The sequence below is a fragment of the Dasypus novemcinctus genome, chromosome Y (genome assembly GCF_030445035.2).
Source record: "Dasypus novemcinctus isolate mDasNov1 chromosome Y, mDasNov1.1.hap2, whole genome shotgun sequence".
Taxonomy (NCBI): Eukaryota; Metazoa; Chordata; class Mammalia; order Cingulata; family Dasypodidae; genus Dasypus; species Dasypus novemcinctus.
Window position 1 is genome coordinate 10,081,549 of NC_092216.1, and position 23,718 is coordinate 10,105,266.

At 37.4% G+C, this 23,718-nt stretch overlaps 1 protein-coding gene across 3 annotated transcripts in view; it reads left to right on the forward strand.

Moving 5' to 3' along the window:
- The window catches only part of LOC139438386 (ubiquitin carboxyl-terminal hydrolase 9X-like), a 160,252-nt gene that overhangs the window by 79,052 nt on the left and 57,482 nt on the right, over positions 1-23,718 (forward strand). For all 3 annotated transcript variants that reach the window (XM_071213501.1, XM_071213502.1, XM_071213503.1), the window contains exons 22-23: positions 21,297-21,427; positions 21,615-21,893. In XM_071213501.1, the coding sequence (XP_071069602.1) occupies positions 21,297-21,427; positions 21,615-21,893 (410 nt within the window). The remainder of the gene's footprint in view (positions 1-21,296; positions 21,428-21,614; positions 21,894-23,718) is intronic.

Here is a 23,718-nt window from a genome sequence, read left to right on the forward strand (position 1 = left end):
CTTTGGTCTTTCTTGAGGTGCTCTTTGTTTTACTCAAGGTTACCCTCCAAGAAAGAGTGCATGGGAGGTAGAATTTATTTGAGATATTGCTTACCTGAATGCAAAAAAGGTCTCAGTTGAGGTAGTCTGAGCATAGAATTTTAAGTTGGAAATTTGTTCCTACTTTCATTATTATCTACTCATTTATTTATTCTTCAGTTCTATAATTTTGTGATGGGGTGTCTTCGGTGGGATTTTGTTAGGTTCTTTGGTTTGTTTTCTTTTAGTACTGATAACTGACACAGTCAGAGAACTTGATTTCTTTAGTTATGAGAGACTTTTTTTCTGTGCTAATATTTTTCACTGCTTTATTTGTAATTTTGAATGTGGTATTGGATTAACTAAATCTTAGTTTTCTTACCTTTTAATTACTCTTCTCTCTTTCAAACTATTCTTGTTTACTTATTTTGTAAAAATAAGTAAAGATTTTGTTTACATATTTAACTCTTGTATTGACTTTTTTCCAGCTTTCTTTATTATATTTTTCAAACTTTTTTTTTAACTCTTTATTTCCTTAGAGTTCTGGGTTGTTGTTGTTGTTTTTCATTTACATGTAAGTTTTAGTACCTCTCTAGTATGAAAAATGAGTTCCTCTAAAGCTTTATGTGCTGTAAAATTGTGCTTGTATTATTGTTACCAAGGTAATAACAAAATTGGAGAAAAGTTGGAAGCACTACAAAAAAGCATTTTCTTCCCCACTTTAACCATTAAGAATAATTTCCTGGCTTGATGTTCCATCAACCCCAAATACTTCATTATTTATTTCCATTGAACAATGACATTTATCTGTATTACTCAATATAAACCATCTAAACCAGAAAATTATCATCGATATCTTTCTACTATTTAATCAGGAGACCTCAGTCGATTTCATCTCCAATTTACAAATTACCCTGTTTATGTTCTTTAGAGTAGAAACTTGCAAACTTCCAATACTTTAGACTTTTTGGGTCAAGAGGTAAAATCAAAGATATTATGTGAACTTAAATAAAAGAGCAGATTTCCACAAGTTTTTTTTTAATTAGCTGATTTTAATCTATGAAAATAATTGAGTACAATTTCATAATATGGGTCTACTAATGAAAAGTATGGACTTCTTTTGCAGAGGTTCCGTAATTAGATTTGATGTTTGTTTTCTCAATTATTAAGGAGATTTTTCCCTGTTTTTTCTGTGAAAAGTTTGTTTATATAACTAGGTACTACCAGATATTCCATGAGAAACATGTGGAAAGCATTTATACCATGATTTAGATTCGTCTCCTTATGTTTGCCTTTTATCAGGTCATGACATTGCAGATTAAAGTCCCTTTCAGTTTTTGGTTAGTTGCCCAGTTTAATGGATTTTGAATTATGGAAGGTTCTTTTGTATTTACATTATGATTTAGAAACTGCTACCAGAAAAGAACTGTATTTGAGTTTGGAAAATATGTCTGCTGCAAATTTGTGTAAAGATGGATGTCTCAGTTGTTTTCGATTTTACCAGCAGTGTGAGATACATAATATAAAGCAACCTGACATTACCTGTGATTCAAAGAGTGTTATTGAAATGACTTTTATCTCAATGTTTCATTTATAATCACTGTTCTGCTTTTTGATTATAGGTTGAATTTAAGGATCATTACCAAGTTTACAGCAAAAGCTATTTTTCAAAACCATTTAGAGTTTTGAGTAAGAAAAAATTATTTCTGGATCATGACCTTTATAAAATTACATTAAAATATCACAGCCCATTAAACTGTATTGTGGAAGGGCAATTTAGTACATCCTTTATCTGTTTTTCTTTAATATATTTTTCAGAGCAGTTGTAAGTTTATTGAAAATCAGCAGAAAGTACACACTTCCCATATAGTTTCTCCTCCCCATACATATTCTTTCCTGTTACTGACATGTTGAATTAGTGTGGTAAATATGTTACAATTGCAAAACAAGGTTCTAGTTATATTATTAGCTAAAGTTCATAGTTTACTTTGGGTTCACTCTTTATACAGATCAGTGCTTTTTTTTTTTCCTGCTACTCTCCTACCTTTTTTTAAATTGAAGTATATCATTCATACGTGAACACATAAACAGTAAGTGTATAGAAAAGATTGCAAACTTACAAAATAAACATATGTAACATCACACAGAAGTCTCATATATCACCCCTTCACTAACTCTTTGTATTGGTGTGAAACATTTGTTAAAAACTGCAAGAGCATATTACTACCAACTATATTCCTTGTCTTACATTTAGTGTATTTTTCCCCCAACCCATACTATTTTTTAAAATTTATTTTTGTTACAGATATTGTGAACTTGCAAGACAGTCATACAGATGTATAGATTTTCCATACAACTCCACACCGTGGTGGAACATTTGTTACAGATTATTAGACAATATCATCAGACTGTTACCACCAGTCATGGTCTATAGCATACATTTGGCACACTTTTTCCATACACCTCCATTATCAACACAGTACAGCTTGGCATTGATGCACAAATATTACAGTATTGCTGTTAAACCACAGTCTATAGGTCACACCAGTTGTAGTTTTCCCATGTTTCTCCATATTCCCATCACCCTGCAATAGTGATGTACATCTTCTTTCACTCACAGAAGGACTCTTCCATTGTAGCCTTAACCACCATTCGCACCTGTTTCTGTGTTCACTGTGTTATTCAGTCCCTAGATTATTCTTTAGCTTTCTATTGACATTTACTTCCCCAGACTACCTTTTTCAGTCACAATCCCATTTATAAACCAGTTGCTACTCACTAAAATGTGTTACTATCAACTCTATCCATCTTCACACTTTTACAGTCAAGTGAATTAAAACTTCTAGGTGCAGTAAGCATCCAGAACTCTTCTCAACCTTCCTTTTATCTCCTTAATAACCTTACTCTAGGTTTTAATTCCATGTTTATTATTTGTATTTCGTTCATATTAATGAGACCATGCAATATTTGTCCTTTTGTGTCTGGCTTACTTCACTGAGTATAATGTCTTCAGGACTCATCCGTGTTATCACATATGTCCCAATTTCATTTCTTATTACTGCAGCATAGTATTCCATTGTTTGAATATACCACATTTTGTTTATCCATTCATTGATGGATGGACACTTGCATTCTTTCCATCTTTTGGCAATTGTGAACAATGCCGCTATGAACTTTGGTGTGCAGATGTCTTTTCATTCATAGTTTTCAATTCTCTGGATATATTCCTAGTAGAGAAATTGCTGAATCACATGGCAGTTCTATGTTTAGCCCCCTGAGGAAGTGCCAAACTGTCTTCCAGGGAGGCTGGACCATCATTTTACACTTCCACCAACAGTGAAAGAGTGTTCCTATTTCTCCACATCCTCTCTAGCACTTATTGTTGACTGTTTCTGTAATAATGACTGTTCTATGTGGTGTTAGATGATATCTCATTGTTGTTTTAATTTGCATTTCCCTAATAGCTAGTGGGGTGGAACGTTTTTTTCATGTGCTTTTTGGCCGTTTGTGTTTCCTTTTTGGAGAAATATCTCTTTAAATCTTTTACCCATTTTTTATTTGGATTGCTTGCTCTTTTACTGTTGAGTTGTATGGTCTCTTTATATATAAATAAATCAATCCCTTATCAGATAAGTGGTTTCCAAGTATTTTCTCCCATCGACTGGGCTGCCTTTTCACTTTCTTGATGAAGTCCTTTGAATCACAGAAACGTTTAAGTTTGAGGAGGTCCCATTTATCCATGTTTTCTTTTGTTGCTCATGCTTTTGGTGTGAGGTTTAAGAATCCACCATCTACCACCAGGTCTTGAAGATGTTTCCCTGTATTTTCTTCTAGAAGCTTTATTGTACTTCCTTTTATATTTAGGTCTTTGATCCATTTTGAGTAATTTTTTGTATAAGGTGTGAGGAAGGGGTCTTCTTTCTTTCTTTTGGCTATGGATACCCAGTTCTCCCAACACCATTTGTTGAATAAACTGTTCTGCCCCAACTGGGAGGACTTGACAGGCTTCTCAAAAGTCACTTGGCCATAGATGTGAGAGTCTGTTTCTGAACCATCATTTGGTTCCATTGGTTTATGTGTCTATCTTTATGCCAGTACCATGCTGTTTTTACAACTGTAGCTAGTTAATATGATTTGAAGTCTGGAAGTCAGAGTCCTCCAACTTCACTTTTCCTTTTTAAGATGTTTCTGGCTATTGTGGTCCTCTTACCCTTCCAGATAAATTTGATCATTGTGTTTTCCATTTGCTTAAAAGAGGCTGGTGAAATTTTTATTGGGCTTACATTGAATCTGTATCAGTTTGGGTAGAATTGATATCTTAATGTTACTTAGTTTTCCAATCCATGAGCATGGAATGTTCTTCCAATTATTTAGGTCTTTTTCGATTTCTTTTAGTAATGCATTATACTTTCCTGAATAAAAGTGCTTTGCATCTTTGACTAAGTTTATTACTAAATATTTAATTCTTTTAGTTGCTATTGTAAATGGAATTTTTTTCCTGACTTTCTGCTCAGGTTGTGCATTAATAGTGTATATAAACACCACTGTATTTTGCCTATTGATCTTGTATCCTGACAGTCTGCTGAAATCATTTATTAGTTCTCTCAGCTTTGTTGTAGTTCGTCAGGACTTTCTAGATATGCAATCATATCATCTGCAAAGAGTGAAACTTTTCATTCTTCCTTTCCAATTTGGATGCCTTTTATTTCTTTTTCTTGCCTGATTGCTCTAGCTAGAGCTTCTAGCACTATATTGAACAACAGTGGTGACAGTGGGCATCATTGTCTTGTCCCTGATCTCAATAGGAAAGCTTTTAGTTTTTCACCATTGAATACAATGTTAGCTGTGGGTTTTTCATATATTGCCTTTACCATGTTGAGAAAATTTCCTTCAATTCCTATTTTTTGTAGTGTTTTTATCAAGGAAGTATGCTGTATTTTGTCAAAAGCCTTTTCTGCATCAATTGATAACATCATGTGATTTTTCTTCTTTGATTTATTAATGTGGTGTAGTATGTGATTGATTTTCTTGTGTTGAACCAGCCTTGCATGCCTGGTATAAAACCCACTTGACAATGATGGATAATTCTTTTAATGTGTTATTGGATTCAATTAGCAAGTATTTTCTTAAGGATATTTGCATCCCTATTCATTAGAGAAATGGGTTTGTAATTTTCTTTTTTTGTGATATCTTTTTTTCTTTCTTTCTTTTTTTTTTTTTTATTGACTTTGTAATAATATTACATTAAAAATATATATGTGAGGTCCCATTCAACCCCACCCCCCCATCCCCCCTCTCCCCCCCCAACAACACTCGTTCCCATCATCATGACACATCCATTGGATTTGGTAAGTACATCTTTGGGCACCTCTGCACCTCATAGACAATGGTCCACATCATGGCCCATACTCTCCTCCATTCCATCCAGTGGGCCCTGTGAGGATCCACGATGTCCGGTGATCACCCCCGAGGCGCCATCCAGGGCAGCTCCACGTCCCAAATACGCCCCCACCTCTCATCTCTTCCTGCCCTTCCCCATACCCATCGTCCACCATGTCCACTTTTCCCAATCCAATGCCACCTCTTCTATGTGGACATTGGATTGGTTGTGTCCATTGCACCTCTATGTCAAGAGGAGGCTCAGATTCCACATGGATGCTGGCTGCCATCCTCCCATTTTCAGTTGTAATCACTCTAGGCTCCATGGTGTGGTGATTGTCCTTCTTCAACTCCATCTTAGCTGAGTGTGGTAAGTCCAATAAATCAGATTGTAGGTGCTGGAGTCTGTTGAGGCTCAGGACCTGGCTATCACATTATCAGTCCAGAGATTCAAATCCCCTAACTATATCTTAAACCCCAACGTTAACTGCACCTCCAGCAGATTAGTATGAAAGTCTTATGAAGGGAGATCCCATCTGAGTCCAGATTCATCACACATAAACACCATTTCCAGAGAGGGGCCATCTGCCCTGGTAGTAAACCCCATCGGCCATGACCATAACTCTCATGGGTCTCTTTAGCCTTCATAGGAACCAATATCTGGGGGTTGTATCTGCTTTATCTGTCTCTCTGACTCTGCTCAGTTGTGCATGAGGGCAATCCTTCTGCCAGCCTCCAGACTCTTTTTTAGAAACTCGTAGCCATATAAACTCATTTCTCCTTTCCATTTCCCCCTTACTTTAGGTCAAACAGCATTTTAAAGTCATGTTATTTTATGTAGACATGGATATTCTGCTGATCCGCATTGAACCTTCCATATAAGGTCCTTTTCCAGTTGCATCATCAGTTGGTATTTGATAGTGGTCCCTCGTTGCCAGGGAGGCTCATCCCCGGGTGTCATGTCCCACGCTGGAGGGAAGGCATTGCATTTACATGCTGAGTTTGGCTTCGAGACTGGCCACATTTGAGTAACATGAAGGCTGACAGGAGGAAATTCCCAGGCACAATGTTGCTCTAGGCCTTGTTCTTATTTTAGGTTTATCAGCTCACAAGCATAGTCATTAGCATCATGGGCTCACTGTTGAACCCTCACTCCCTCCTGGTCCCCGCCGCTGTACCTGGGAGACTATCGCTGCTCCCCTAGGGACCACGACAGAGCACCACTGGCCAGGAACCCAGTACCCCCCCTGCTGGGTTTTTAATTGTTGCCACTATGAGTATATCCAATCATTACCATGCACCCTGGACATATGTTCTGTACAGCTCCCTGTCAGCTATATATCACCTGTCATTGGTATTTTTGTGATATCTTTGTCTGGTTTTGGTATTAGGGTGATATTGGCTTCATAGAATGTGTTTGGTAGCATTTCTTCTTGTTGAATTTTTAAAAAGAGCTTGAGTAGGATTTGAAAGCTTGGTAGAACTCACCTGTGAAATGATCTGGGCCAGAACTTTTCATTTTGGGAAGCTGTTTGATGACTGTTTCAATCTCTTTACTTGTGGTTGGTTTGTTGAGGTCTTCTATTTCTTCTAGTGTCAATGTAGGTTGTTAGTACAGTCCTAGGAATTTTTCCATTTCATTTACATGCTAGTTTTTTATCATAAAGTTGTTCATAGTATCCTCTTATGATCTCCCTTATTTCTGTGGGGTCAGTAGTAAGGTTTCCCTTTTCATTTTTTATTTTATTTATTTGTATCCTCTCTTTTTTTTAGTCAGTGTAGCTAAGGGTTTGTTCATTTTGTTCATTTTCTCAAAGAACCAACTCTTGGTTTTGTTAATTTTCTCTTGTTTTTTGTTCTCAATTTCATTAATTTCTGCTCTGATCTTTGTTATTTCATTGCTTCTACTTGCTTTAGGGTTAGCTTGCTGTTCTTTTTCTAGTTCCTCCAGCTATGTAGTTAGGTCATTAATTTTAGCTCTTTCTCCTTTTTTAATGTAAGCATTGAGGGTTATAAATTTTCCCCTGAACGCCTTCATAACATCCCATAATTTCTGATATGTGTATTCTCATTGTCGTTTGTTTCGAGATATTTATTGATTTCTCATGAAATTTCTCTTTGACCCACTGATTGTGTTGTTTAATCACCATATATATGTGAATTTTCCCTTTATTTGCTGCTTGTTGACTTCCAGCTTTACTCCACTATGTGTAATTTCAATTTTGTTGAATTTATTGAGCTCTGCTTTGTGTCCCAACATATGGTCTATCCTGGAGAAAGATCCATGGGCACTTGAAAAGAATGTATATCCTCCTGTTTTTGGATGCATTGTTCTGTAAATGTTTATTTGTTTTAGTCTATTTACCATATTATTCTAGCTGTCTATTTCTTTATTGATCTTCTGCCTAGATATTCTGTCTATTGCTGAGAGTGGTGTATTGAAGTCTCTAACTCTTATTGTAGAGATGTCTATTTATCCCTTCAGTTTTGCCAGTGTTTGCCTCATGTATCTTGGGGCAACCTGGTTAAAGTCTGTTTCATCTGGTTTAAGTATAGCTACCCCAGCCTTTTTTTTTTGGTTACTGTTTGTGTGGAATATCTTATTCCAACCTTTTACTTTCAATTTATTGGTCTCCTTGGGTCTAAGGTAAGTCTCTTGCAGACAACATATAGATGGCTTATATTTTTTTAATCCACTCTACCAGTCTGTGTCTTTTGACTGGAGTGTTTAATCTATTAACATTCAGTGTTGTTACTGTAAAGGCAGTTCTTACTTCATCCATTTTGTTCTTTGCATTTTGTCTGTCATTTTATACTTGACAATTTTAGTTATTGTTACTGATACAGTTGTCATTTCTAGACTCTTTTCCTGGCCTTTCTTTCTTGTCTTTTCTTTTCAGGCTGTAACACACCCTTTAGTATTTCTTGCAAAGCTGATTTTTTGTTAGTTTTATCTCTTAGTTTCTGTTTGTCTGTAAATGTTGACATCTCACTCTAGTTTTTAAGAGATAATCTTGCTGGTTGTAAAATCTTTTGCCGGCAGTTTTTCTTCTGCAGTATCTTAAATATGTCTTACCACTGCCTTCTTGCCTTCATGGTTTTTGATGAGAAATGGCCCTTAATCTTATTGGGTGTCCCTTATATGTTATGTATTGCTTTTCTATTGCTGCTCTCAGAATTCTTTCTTTGTCTCTGGCATTTGACATTCTGATGAGTACCTGCCTCTGAGTTGGTCTATTTGGATTTATTTGGATGGGGGTACGTTGTGCTTCTTGGGCATAGATATCTATGTCCTTCAATAGAGTTGGGAAATTTTCCACCATTATTTCTTTAAATATTTTTTCTGCCCCTCTTCCCTTCTCTTCTCCTTCTGGGACACCCATGACACATATGTTTGCACATCTCTTGCTGCCACTTAGTTCCCTGAAACCCTGTTCAATTTTTCCATTTTTTTCTTTATCTGTTCTTTTCTTTGTTCACTTTAGGAGTCCATTTCTTCTAGCTTGCCAGTCCTTTCTTCTGCTTCCTTAAATCTGCTGTTATATGCTTCCCGTGTATTTTTAATTTCATTTATTGCATCTTTCATTTCCAAAAGGTGTGCTATATTTCTGTGTATGCTTTCCAATTCTTCTCTGTGCTCATCTAATGTTTTCTTAATATCCTTAATCACTTTAAACATCTCATTGACTTTATTAAAGAGACTCGTTTGAACATCTAAGATTAGTGTCTCAGCTCCTTTCTGTCATCTGCAGGCTTACCTTGTTCCTTTAATTTGGCCGTCTCTTCCTGTTTCTTGGTATGGATTGTAATTTTTTGTTGATGTTCCATATCTGGCTTGCTAGATGTATTTATTCTGGGTGCAGTTTCTCCCTTTAGTTTAGGCATTTCTGTTGTCAGTGGCACGGGAATCTGTGTTTCTTTTTGTTGCATCATCTTGTTATGTCAGCTCTCCGTGTGTGCGGCGACATTCCTGGGCAGGCTGCACTTCCTTTTGCGCTGGGCGGCTCTCCTTACAAGGCACACTCCTTGCGCGTGGGCTCCCCTACACGGGGGATACCCCTGCCTGGCACGACACTCCTTGCGCGCATCAGCACTGCATATGGGCAGCTCCACACGGGTCAAGGAGGCCCTGGGTTTGAACCATGGACCTCCCGTGTAGTAGACAGATGCCCTATCCACTGGGCCAAGAGTTTAGGGACTTCTTATCTTTTCTCCCTTGCTGCTTGTGTAGTAGGAGCCAAGGATGTAGTTGGTATTGTAAGCTATGGAGGCTGAAACTGTCCACGTTGCCCCAGAAAGTGATGACGCTTCTACCACTTTTCTTCTCTGTCAGGGTTAGGGACAGAGCTGTAGCCATATATAATAATCCTAGTTGGGCAAAGACTATATGTAGTCACCCAGAGACATTGATCAAGCTTCACACCCCTTCCTCCCCTACCTCAGGCAGAGATGGAGTTATAGTTTTGGTCAGCGATCTACGCTGTGTGGATCCAAAATTACCACAGTTGCTCAGGTAAACTGATGTATCACCAGACCCTCTCCCTGCCAGAAGTGGGAATGGACCCTCTGGAGTGCCCAACTGTCTAATCTCTGTGGGCCATATATCCTGCATTTGTCCTGAGAGGCTTAGGAAGTACCGTCCTTCTGCCCTTTAAGGGGTGGGAACAGAACCACAAATGCTCAACAATTCAGTCCTGTAAACTGAAAGTACCCACCTTTGCCTGGAGAGGCTGAGGAGCACTAGCTCCCTCCTATTCTGTTGGGTGGTAGGGGTAGTTCTATGGATGCTCAACAGTTCAGTTCCTTTAGGCTGAGAATACCTGCCATTGCATGGAGAGGTTCAGGAAATACCTGCCCCCTTCTGTCCTCTTCAGGCATGGGGTTGGATCCATAGGCTCCCTACAGTTCCATCCCTGTTGGCTGAAAGTCCCCACCATTGTCCAGAGAGGTTATGGAGACACCAGAAACCTCCTATCCTTTTGGGGGTGGGGGTGGATTCATAGGAATCCAGTAGTCCAGTCCATGCAGGCTGAAGGTCTGCTATTGCCCAAAAAGGCTATGGAAAGACCAGCCTCCTTTCCTATTGGGGGGTGAGGGTATGTCCCCAAGTACTTACCAGACCAGGCTGTGTGGGCCAAAAGCACCTGCAGTTACCCAAAGAGGCTGGGCAAACACAGTCCGTCTTGTCTATTGAGGATGGAGGTGGAGCCACCCAACAGTCAGATTTGTGCAGCCCTAAACTGTTGACCTGAGACATTGAGGCAACTCTAGCCCCTCCTATCCTGTGGGGGATGGAGGTGGAGATGGGTTCAAAGGTACTCAGTGAATCTGTTTGGGCTGAAAACAGCCCATTTCCTGGAGAGGCCAGGGATACCCAGCTCCTCTCCTGTTCTCTTGGGTTATAAGGATGCAGCCCTAGATGTTCCACTGTTCAGCCTCTGGCAACAGAGAGCACTTGCAGTTGCCTGGAGAACCTAGTGTAGGTCCCGCCAGCTACCTCTCTGCTGGAGGTGGGGCTGGAGCCTAGGCTAGGGCTGCAGCGATTTTGGTGGAAAGATGCACGTCTCTAACTTCATTGACTTTCAGTCAGCCCAGCTCCCCTTCATGCTGGGGGGTGGAGTCAAATGACGGCTACCAGACTTTCCCACTTCAATCTGCTCAGACCCCAGCTGTCTCTAAGATTATTCTCTAACCAGCTGAGTTCACTAATTAGTAGCTGAGGTCAGTGGACATCTGTCTCTTCCTCCACCGTTTATGGGAAATGGAGCTTCCACCTCCAGTCACAGAATAATAGCTCCTGAGGCAGCTTATGCCCCTAGAGTAGAATGGACACCAGCCTCTGGGGCGTGGTTTGCATCTTCCCAGAGAGGGCGTGCAGGTCACCCAAGCTTCTTCCCTGCCACATGTGCTACTGAGGTTTAGGCTAGACCTGCCATCCAACCTAGGTGGAAAGAAGCCAGTCCTTACAAGCACTATGAGTTTCAGTCAGCGTCACCTCCCCTCATGCCTGGGGCGGAGTCAGAATGGTACTTGCATCAGTACCCCTTCAGTCAATGAATATATCCCTTTTGAATTTGAACACTGAGTGTCTGTTTCCTTAAGCTTATCTCCAGTAGTATAATGATAGAAATTTCCTTGAAGGCTAGGAGCTTTCGAAAGAAAGAAAGGAAAAAAAAAAGTTTTCCCAATCTTTGCAGATTCATCTATCATAAAATGAGTGTAGGGAATAGGTTGAGGCAAAAGTGTAGGCTGTTTTTCGGTTCTTACTTTCTATGTATCTTGTCCAGGCATACACGTGACCCTACGCATTTCCCTCTTTACATCCATCTGAATATTTCATCTTCCCTTGGAAATGCTGCTTCCTAATGGGCTTGAGCACTGCACTCTATTGTCTCAGCCAGGAAACCTCTTAACAGCTATGATTTGACGGTTTCTCTTCAGGAAATTCTGTGAACTACGTCTAAGGCAGGACAGGTTATGGGGTGGTAAGTCTATAACTTGTGTCTTGATGTAGTTCTTCAGGCTGCCACCACAAAGATTGGGCCAAGCTCATATGCTCCCACGGTATGCAAAGGCATTACTGCCCTCCTTCTGGAACCAGGACCAGGTACTCACACTGGAAGCATGGTCTGGATCCTTACTGAGCTGGTAAAGGATAAAGGAAAGGCCAGCCAGGATGTCATGAGTTCCAACTAATTTTAAGTTACCTATACCTTTTTCATAATTTGGCATCTGCCCTATTTTTGCAGTCTCTGAATAGTTTTCCAGAGCTTTGAAAAGAATGTTTCTGCTGGTTTTTGCTGGTTACTCAATGCTTCTGTAGTAGGACAGAGTCCTATCTCACCCCTCCCATCTTATTTGGGGGATTCCTACCTGTTTTTGTTGTTGTTGTTGTTTGTTTGTTGAAGCCTTATTTTTTTAATAGTTAACGGTAGGAACATTCTGCCTTGTGTTTCCTGAAAGGTATACGTTAGGCATGATGACTATTTTATTTATTTTACTTTACCTTTTTTTACTTTTTAAATTTTTTTTATTTTATATTACCTTATCTTTTTATCTTTTTTTTTTTTTTTGGCTTGAGCCAAAAATACAATAAAATATTTATTGGCGTGGAGTTTTGAGATTAGGAGAAGTGTAAAATCTATTATTCACCAAGGAGATACTTTCTCCCTGAAGACTGTGATGTTTGGGGGCTGGCTGCTTGCAATCCTAGTCCTTGGCTCTTTTGTCATATGTCAGTGTACATGGTATCTTTTCTCCACTCCTTTAGTTTCAGACTTGCAAATTTTTCCCCCTGGCTTTTTTCTCTGTGGCCTTCTGTAAAAGACCTAGAGTAATTGGATTAAAACCCATCCTGATATACTTGGCCATGCCTTTACTGAAAATAAGCTCATAAAAGTTTCTGTTTACAATGGGATTATGTCTGTACAAGTTGATTAAAATTAAATTCTTAATTAAAATTAAGAATAGGTTTTACTAAGGTCTACAGCTCCAGTCTACCATACCTAATCTTAATAATACTTCAATAATGTATCATCCCTATGAGTTCTTCAAGAGTCATGCATACCCTAATGTAAAACAAAATTTACACTTATTGGACTATTTTAATCTTCAAAAAATTTTTCTTTATTTTGAGAGCTTTTATGTTTTACAGAAAATTCAGCATTCCTATATACCCTCTTTGTTGATATTTTGAGTTAGTGTGGTAATTTTATTACAGTTAATGAAAGAATATTAATATTATACTATTAACTATAGTCATATATTAGGTATGTTTTTCCCCCATATGTCATCCTATTATTACCACCTTGTGTTAGTGTGGTACATTATATTTCTTGTTATATTTCTTGAAAGAATATTTTTATACCTGTATAATTAACTATACTCCACAGTTTACAGTAGGCTTCATTGTATATTATACTTACCTATGCTTTATCTTTTACTTTCTGATCTCTTAACATATATCACCTTATCCACATTCACCTATATAATTCAGAACCTCCAAACTGTCTTCCACAGCTACTATGCCATTTATATTCCCATCAACAGTGAATGAGTGTTCCTATTTCTCAGTCCTCTCTAACACTTGTAATTTTATTTATTTTTTAATACCTTTCTAATGGTTATGATATGACATCTCGATGTAATTTTGATTAGCATTTCACTAAATAGCCAGTGATTTTGAGAATCTTTCTTGTGCTTTTTAATGCTTTGTATATCATCATTAAAAAAATGTCCTTTTAAGTCTTTTACCCATTTTGTAATTAGGTTGTCTGTCTTGTTGAGTTTTAGGATTCATTTATATGTTCTCAGTATTAAACCCTTGTAAGATGTGTAGTTTCCAAATATTTTCTTCCGTAGGGAAGATTGTCTTTCCACTGTTGTGACACAGTCCTTCGGTGCACAAAAGTTTTTTATTTTGTTGAAGTATTGTGGCAGCTTGACATTGTTTATGAATTTCAAGAGAATTTTCAAGAGAAGATATTGGATTATGTTTGTGAATTAGTCTGTTCTTCTGTGTCTAATTAAATTATCATTAAGACTGTGTCCTGCCGTGGCCCACTGGATGGACTAGGGCAGAGTGTGGACTACAATGTGGACCACTGTCCATGTGGTGCAGCAGTCCTCCAGAATGTATTCACCAGGTGCAGTGGATGTGCCGCAATTATGGAAGAGGTTGTTGATGTGGGAGGGGTGGTGGGTATATATGAGGAACTCATATTTTTTAAAAGAAAATTAAAAAAAAAAACTTTTATTGGGTCATGTCAGTATGGTATTGAGTCCCTGCCCCTTGTTTCATGGGGACTCTCAGATCAAAGATAACGGCAAAGGACAGACTTGGTAGTTTTGAGCTGGAGCCCAGGAAGTAAGCACAGGGAAGAGAGCAGAGCACTTGAGCCTGGAGAGAATCGAGCACCAGGGAGGGAGACAGAGCCTAGAGAGTCTGATAGCCTACAACTGATAATTGGAAGAAACTGGAATCAAAGAGCCTGTAAAAGAAGAGAAAGACTGAACGTTGGCAGCTAGCTGTCTTGCTCCAACATACAGCAACAGACTTTGGTGAGGGAAAATGTCCTATATGCTTTATGTCCTATAACTGTATGCTTCTACCCCAAATAAATACCCTTTTAAAAGCCAACTGATTTCTAATATTTTATATCAGCCCCCCTTTGACTGACTAATGCAGAAATCATTATCTATTTTTTCTTTTGTTTCTTATGCTTTGGTTGTAAGACCTATGAAATCATTGCCTAATACAAGATCCTGAAAATTCTTCCGTACATTTTCTTCTGGGAATTTTATAGTGCAGGTTCTTAAATCTTTGATCCATTTCGAGTTAATTTTTGTATGTGATACGCCATAGAGGTCCTCTTTCATTCTTTTGTTTGTGAATATCAAGTTCTACCAGAATCATTTGTTGAAGAGACTATTCTTTCCCCATTGAATGAATATGGCAGCCTAATAAAAAAGAAGAGCAAATACAATTCAGTAGTTAAATCCCTGGTACCTCCTTAAAAAAAAATTATTTGGTCACATATGTGAGGGTCTATTTCTGAACTCCCAGTTTGATTCTATTATTGGATATATCCATGGGGCATGCTGTTTCAACCACGGTAGCTTTCTAATAAACTTTAGACAGGAAGTGTGAGTTCTCAACTTGGTTCTTTTTCAGGATTTTTTTTTTTCTTTTGCTGTTCAGGGCCCCTTGCCATTGTAAATAAATCTGATAATTGGCTTTCCCATTTCTGCAAAGTAGATCTTAGGATTTTGATTGGAATTGCATTAAATCTGTAAATCATGTAGGATAGAATTGCTGTCTTAATGATGTATAGTTTTCCAAGTCATGAACACAAAAATATTCTTCCATTTATTTAGTTCTTGATTTCTTTTAGCAATGTTTCATAGTTTTCAGTGTACAAGCCCTTTATTCTTGGTTAATTATTCTTAGTTATATCTTTTAATTGCTATTATAAAAAGATTTTTTTTTCTTGATTTCCTGCTTAGATTGCTCATTATTAAGGTATAGATACATTTTGATTTTTGGGTGTTGATGTTGTATCTCACCATTTTGTTTAATTCATTTATTAGCTCTGTTTTATATTTTTCTAGACTTTCCATATATAAAATCATGTCATCCAGAAATTGTGGAAGTTTTACTTCTTGCTTTTCAATTTGAGGGTCTTTTATTTATTTGTCTTGCCTAATTAGTCCAGTTAGAACTTCCAGTACAAAGTTTAATTAACAAGACAGTGGCCATCCCTGTCTTGTTTTTATCAAGAAACGTTGTTCTGTTGTATTTGACCTGCGTTTTGTTGAGGATTTTTGGATTTATGTTCATAAGAGAAATTGGTCTTTAATTTTCTTTTCTTATAGTATCATTATGGTTTGAAGGTAATGTGGGCTTCATACAATCAGTTATGTAGTATTTCCTCCTGTTCAGTTTTTTGGGGGAGTGTTTGAAGAGGATTGATATTAATTGTTTTAGAATGTTTGGTAGAATTCACCTGTGCATCCATTTCACTTTCGGAAGGTTTTGGATAAATGATTTGATTTCTTCGCTGAAATTGTCTGTTCATTGAGATCTTCTGCTTCTTCTAGAGTCAGTGTAGGTGGTTCTTCTGTTTCTAGAAATTTGTCCATTTCATCCAGGTTATCTTCTGCCATACAGTTGTTCCTCATACCCTCTTATTTTTCTGGGGGATCAGTAGTAATAACTCATTTCTAATTTTATTTATCTGTATCTTCTCTTGTTTTCCATTCTAACTAATCATTTGTCAATTTTATTGATCTTTTTAAGAACCAGGTTTTATTTTGTTAATGGCCTGTATTATTTTCTTATGTTTAATTTTAGTTATTACTGCCTCAATTTTTGTAATTTTTTTTGGCCTCTCATTACTTGGAGCTAAGTTTACTGTCCTTTTTCTAGTGCCTTGAAGTGTGCAGTTAGGTCTTAGATTTCTAGCTCTTTCTTCCTGTGTTTTTTAAAATAAGCAAATCAATTTTATTGATACATATTAATAAAGTATACAGTTCATCTAAAGTATAATCACTGGTATTTGCTGTAATCATATAGTTGTGCATTCATCACTTCAGTCATTATTAGAGCATTTTCCTTTATTACTGATTGAATATTTGGTTTTGATTTTGGTTTGTTTTTTTGCTTCTGCTTGCTTTGGGTTTAGTTTGCTGTCCTTTTTCTAGTTCCTTTATTTTTGCTTTTAGGGCTGTAAATTTCTCTGTCAATACTACCTTCTTTGCATCCCATAAGTTGTGATATATTGTCTTCCTGTTTTCACTTGGCAGGAGATATTTACTTACTGATTTCCCTTACAATTTTTTCCTTGACTGTGGTAGTATGTTATTTAACTTCCATATCTTTCTATTTTTAACTTCCACGTATTTCTGGATTTCCTGGTTATCTATCTTTATTGATTTCTGTCTTCCTTCTGTTATGTTTAGTAAAGATGCATTGTACAGTTTCAGTATTTGTACATTTCTTGAGACTTGTTTTGTGGCCCAGCATGTGGTTTATCCTAGAGAATGATCCCTAAGCATTTGAGAAAAATGTATATCCTGCTGTTTGGGGGAGCAGCGTTCTGTTTATGTCTGTTATGTCTAGTTCTTTTATCATATTATTCAAGTTCTCTGTTTCTTTCTTGATTTTCTCTCTTGATGTTGAGTGCATTGATGAGAGTCATGTTTTAAAGTCTTCACGTATTATTATACAGGTGTTTGTTCCTTCAGTTTTGCAGAGTTTTCCTCTTGTATAAAATTTGATAGTTATTTCTTTTTAATGGATTGCACCTTTAATTAGTATATAGTGCCCTTCTTTGTCTCTAATAATTACTTTCAACATAAAATTTATTATATCTGATACGAGTATAGCTGCCCCAGCTCTTTTTGCTTACTATTTGCACGGAATATTTTTTTCCAGCCTTTCATTTTAAATATATGTGACTAATCGGCTTTTTCTTGCTGTTTACAGAATTTTCTCTTTATCTTTGGCCTTTGACTTTCTTATTAGTATTTTTCTCAGAAATGTATTCTATTTGTAATATATTGCCCTTTGGATATGTACATTTACGTCTTTCATAAGAATTGGGAAGCCATTACTTCCTCAGGTTTTCTTTCTCCCACTTTTCCCTATTCTTCTCAGGATACTCAGGACACGTGTATGTGTTTCATCCTGTTCCCAAGTCCCCGAGACCCTTCAGTTTTTTTTCTGTTCTTTTCTCTTACCTCTTTCTCTGATTGTATGACTTTGGCTGTTCTGTCTTCTTAGCAGGATCTCATTGACTGCCACAGTAAACAGTGCCTCAAACAATGGGGCTCCCGAGGGCTTTAGAGACATCTGGACACTATAAGCAAGACAAACAAGCTTAGGAATTTGGCACCCTGCCAAAGAGCCTTACTTTGGAATTTATGCTCACCATTGTAGCAGGGTTAGACTCATTTATAGTTACACTACACATGGTTCTTCTGTCCTTTTTATTTGAACCTATAATTAGCACTATACTTGTTAAATATATGTCCCAGAAACTTAAGTCATTAGTTTGTTAATGTTCTTGTTGAGCCCTGAATCTCAGCAGAGTTGCAACACCTACTCTCCAGTTCATTGGACTTACCACCGACAAATAACAAGGAGATGATAATGGACAACTCCATCCCAAGGAACAGAGAGAGTCTGCAAGTGCAAGCAATATAGTCCCATCCATCTGCCCCATGGGATCTAAGGCCCCTCTTAGTTAGAAACAGAGTCGGCATCCCCATCCCAAAAACCTCAAGACTGGGGAATGAACAATGTACTAAATAGGCTTATTATTATTCTACTATAGATTTATTATTACTCTAGCAGTGGAAGAACTTGTATCATTGATATAAAGGCAGTGGCCTCCAGAGGTTCTCAGTGGAGGGAGAAGGAAGATGAATGGGTGTAATAGTTTCCTGATTCTTATTGTGCCTTTCATCCCAATAATTTCTTTCCTTGTTTCTTTTCTTTTTTTTCCTTTAAGTTTTTTATTAGAGAAATTGTGGCTTTATAGAACAATAATGTGTAAAATATAGGATTCCCATATACCAACCCACATCAAACACCTTGTATTGGTATGAAACATTTTTTAAAATTGATGATAGCAGTTTTTGTAATTGTACTTTTTTATATAACAGTAGTTTTCTTTGTTACATTGATGAAAGATTATTTAAATAATACTGTCAACTCTCATCCTCAGTTTATATTAGATGTTTTTTGTACTTTTAAAATTCTTTGTGCATACACATTGTCTTAATAACCTTTATCTCTTTATTCATATTTTCTTTCATTTCCTTGAATTAAATTAGGAGAGTTCTTTCAACTTCTTTGAATTAACCATGCCAAATTCTGTGCTCTTCTGAAGTTTTAATTTTTCCCTTGACTGAGCCATATCTTCCTTCGTGTTTCTTATTATTCCTTGGGATTTTTTTTTTTTGCTGATGCCTGAGTGTCTCATCATCTTGGTGAATTAACTCTGAAAGTCAGTTTCTTCCTCCTGTCTGGCATTTTATTGTTTGGCTTTGTGTTGATGCTCTCTCTCTTTTTTTTTTTTATGTTTATTCCAACTTCTTTTAGACATGTAGAGTAGCCTGTGTTTAACTGTTCAGATTTTCTCAATTCCTCTTCATGTGATTTTTGCCCTGATTATGCACTACAATTTTTAATATTGAACTTTTTTTGTGTAGTTGTTTCACATCTTGGAAGAAACTTCCTTTCCTCTGTTTCTTCTCCTGGAATCTCGATCTCGTCTCTTTGTTTTTGCACGGAATTTTTCCACCAGATCCTCTGATTTGTTTAAATTCTCTCCTTCATTCACAGTGCCCTTTTCTTTATACTTTTCAATTCTGGGAACCATTCTGTCATATGGCAGTTCAGCTTAACCACTACTATCCCTCCTTTTTTTCCCCTGCTAGGCTTTTATGCCTCCAGTTTCTTCCCCATGAAGGTTTATTCTTCTCTGGGTAGCCAGAAGTGGTCAGTCTTTGAAAAGTGGGTCATTCCATTTCCGTCCATTTTGCATTTATTGTGTTTATCTTTTGTGAGGTAGCTGACTTATCCCTTCTTATTTCTGTTTCTATATATTTTTAAACACTCTCTTGGTGGTTACTCTAGGGTTTGTATTATACAACCTATGTCTGTAAGCTACTAACATGAAAAGGTACCAACTTGATTGAGTGCACCTCTTGCCAAAAGTTCTCCTGAGGGCTCTCTCTTTTTCTTTTTCCCCTGAGGGCCTTTTTATATGCCGCATGACTTAGTAGCTTATGTTCAGCACTGGGTCTCTGTGGACTTGAGTCCCTCTGCCTAGATATGCTCTGGATTAAACTCATTGCTGTGTTGTATAGGATCCCTCCATTGTGGGAGAACTCACGCTGTGTTGCTTCACCCAACCTGTGTGAGACCAAGCGATGAGGAGGAATTTGGACCTATGTGTCCAGGACAGAAATTTCCTGCTTGCTCTTGGAGATTATTTTTCAATCTCTTCATTTCAGTTTTTGTAGATTGCTTCTCCATTTTGTCATTCTCCAGAGTTTTAAACAAGTGAAATTTGTCCTTTCATTTGCTGATTCTTTGCGGAGAGTTTTCCAGGAATGTCTTATGTCGCCACAATGATAATGGGCTTTGCTTTTTAAAATGTAGCTCCTGGGAAGTGGTTGTGACTCAACTGATGGAGCATCTGCCTACCATATGGAGGGTCCAGGGTTCAAACCCAGGGTCTCCTGACCTGTATGGTGAGCTAGCCCACGTACACTGCTGCCATGTGCAAGGGGTGCCATGCCGCACAGGAGTGTCCCCCACATAAGGAGTGCCCCATGTGCAAAGAGTGCACTCCACAAGGAGAGCCACCCCACATGAACAAAGCGCAGCCGGCCCAGGAGTAGCACTGCACACACTAAGAGCTGACGGAGCAAGATGACAACAAAAAAAGCAACACAATTTCCCGGTGCCACATGACAAGAACACAAGCAAGTATAGAGAGCAGACAACGGGGGAGAAGGGGAGAGAGATAAATGATAAAATAAATCTTTTAAAAAAAGTAATAATTTTAAAAAATGTAGCTTCTTTTGAAATACTCTATCCTTTCAATAAAGTTAAAAACAGTTCATACTTAATGCCATGGGGAGCAAATCATTGAGAACTTGATGGAAGGAGTTTGTTATTTGCATGCATTTCTTCAAAGAATTATTATTATTATTTTTTTAAAGATTTATTTATTTATTTAATTTCCCCCCCTCCCCTGGTTGTCTGTTCTTGGTGTCTCTTTGCTGCGTCTTGTTTCTTTGTCCGCTTCTGTTGTCGTCAGCGGCACGGGAAAGTGGGCGGCGCCATTCCTGGGCAGGCTGCTCTTTCTTTTCACGCTGGGCGGCTTTCCTCACGGGTGCACTCCTTTGCGCGTGGGGCTCCCCCACGCGGGGGACACCCTTGCGTGGCACGGCACTCCTTGCGCCCATCAGCGCTGCGCACGGCCAGCTCCACACGGATCAAGGAGGCCCGGGGTTTGAACCGCGGACCTCCCATATGGTAGACGGACGCCCTAATCACTGGGCCAAAGTCCGTTTCCCAAGAATTATTATTTACTTTTTCAGTGCTGCGTATTTTTTTTCTGTCTTCAGCAGAAGAAAAATAGCATCTTTTTTGAGGTTTCTGAATAGAAAGCTCTTTCCTTAATTAAAGATTCCTGGGTGATCATTTATCAGTACAGTTCTGGTTATGTTTTGTATAGCTTGAGCCAGTAACTCAGCTTGAATATATTGATTTTTCACTTTTTAAGATAATTCTTTTAAAAATTTAAAAGTGGAATATTGGGAGCAGATGAATTATATTTTACTTTAGGTTTCTTTTCTTTTCTTTTCTTTTTTCTTTCCAGATAGCACAACAATAGAAAAATTAAGAACTGTTTGTTTAGATCACGCAAAACTGGGAGAAAGCAGCCTTGGTCCATCTCTTCAATCACTATTCTTTGGTCCTTCAGCCTCCCAAGTGCTGTATCTCACAGAGGTTTGTTTATCCTTTTCAAAAATTTAATTTTCACAGTTTATGGTATGTGAAGAACATGACTAAGTTTGTAACCAATTCTTTTGAAATGGTTAAGAATAGTTTAGCAACAATGGTAGGGAAATAAATAGAAGCTGTTAAATTACTTTTACATCTTTTAACATAATTTCCTCCCTCCCCCTCTTTTTAGGTTGTTTATGCCTTATTAATGCCTGCTGCTGCACCTTTGGCTGATGATTCCTCTGACTTTCAAATTCACTTCCTGAAAAGTGGTGGCTTACCCCTTGTTTTGAGTATGCTAACAAAAAACAACTTCCTACCAAATACAGATACGGAAACTCGAAGGGGTGCCTACTTCAATGCTCTTAAAATAGCCAAACTGTTGCTTACTGCCATTGGGTATGGTCATGTTCGAGCTGTAGCAGAAGCTTGTCAGCTAGATGTAGATGGTGCAAATCCTGTGACACCGGTAATAACATTTTTCCAATCTTTTGAAACGACTTTTTTTTTAATGTTAAACTTTTCTCCAAGAATGCAAGGTCAGTTCAGTGTGGTTTATCATTTGAGAAATATTTTGTTTTATTAAGTGATCTTAAATATCAGTGTAACTGATATTTGGCTACATTATTCCTTTGACTACATTACAAATTCCAAGGATATCCATGTCACCTTAAGTCCTGTTTTACTTCCAGTTTTTAAAAGATTCATAAAACTCCTTATGATCTCATGTAACTCATACCTTAGTATAAAAATAGGTAGTTACAAAAGAGAACATTTAATTAGCTTGCTGCCTACCTCACTTACCACCATGAGCAACTTAAGCCTTTATGAATATAACAGGTCTGTATTTGCCCTAGTATTATTCTTGATCCACATTACCCAAACTTGTCAGGACATGGAGATTTCTGATACAAAGGTTGAACCAGGCATTCAATTCTAACTAAAATCTGAGTCCTTTTATTTACATTATAAGAGGTTATTTTACTGAGATTTTGACTGAATTTTTTTTTTTTTTAAGAACAGGTGTATATATGTATGTCTGCTTTTGGACTTGATCTGGAAATATGGATGCTGAGTGGATATTTGATATTGTTAATATTATTGTGGTTGTTTTTAAAAATCATACTAAAGTATTGCATATAAAATATGATGGCCAGGATTTCTTCAGAGTAATTCTTGGGTGATGCTGCATATTTATTTTGCATCTACTTTTTGCCAGTGTTGGCTAAAGATGCATTGTTAACAGATTACATGAATCCCTTCTGCTTTAATTGGAAGTCTGAATTAAAACAATAATAGTTAAAACGTATTATCTCTTGTGTTCCCAACACCATGCTATACTTTTATCTCATTTCATCTAGGTAGCCATATTAATTGGGTGACACTGATTACTTCTCATTTTTCAAATGATAAGCCTAAAATAATAAATATAATCTGTACGTCTAACCAAGAGGAGTAAATTGGCTACAAAACTTATACTATTACCTGCTCTGCTTCATTAGTTTTTAATATAAAATCTTGTGTAGTACCTCCTAGCAGAGAGACCCTCAAATATTTAGTGAATGATTGAAGTAATTAATACTTACATAACATATCCTATTGAGGTTGGGAAGAGAAGGAGGCATCTCAAAGCCTGCCCAGTTCTCTCCCTTCTCTACCCTGTTTATTGTAGGAACTCCTTTCCAGTCTCTGCGTTTTTTAAACACCTGCTTTTAAAAGTAGACCCTTCTTAAAAGATGTTGAAAAGATCAAGATAGGGACATGAAGCTATGAGAAATTTCAGTATTAGAGCATAGATAATCAAGATTATCTTGAACAGAATAGAAAACATCTTAAATACGAAGATGTTAGTATTTAAATTAGGGGAAAGAAGTGAGAGTGATATAAAAAAATTTTTTTTAAGTTCGGTGATAAGAAATTAAAGGCTGTTGACTTATCTGATATCCTCAAATTTTTTTCTGGTCATATCAAGGTTTGCCTAGCGAACTCTTGTTCAGGGAAATGGGATAAGGTTCTGCCTATGAACAAGTAAAAGTTTCGATGTGATGTGTCGTTTATCAACCGGAAGTGAGGTAGGCCCAGGTGTAGTAACAGCATTGATTTCATCTGGAACTGGAGTTTGCAAAGGAATGTTTACTCTCCAAAGAACAATTAAAGAAGTTAGTTAATAATGTTGGCAAATAATTTTTGTAATGTATGTCAGGGAGTGGTGATGGTGGCTAAGGAGCAAATAGTTTAATTTTTGCTTTTGTTATTTTTGGAATTAAATGAAATGTAAAATTTTTACTTCAAGA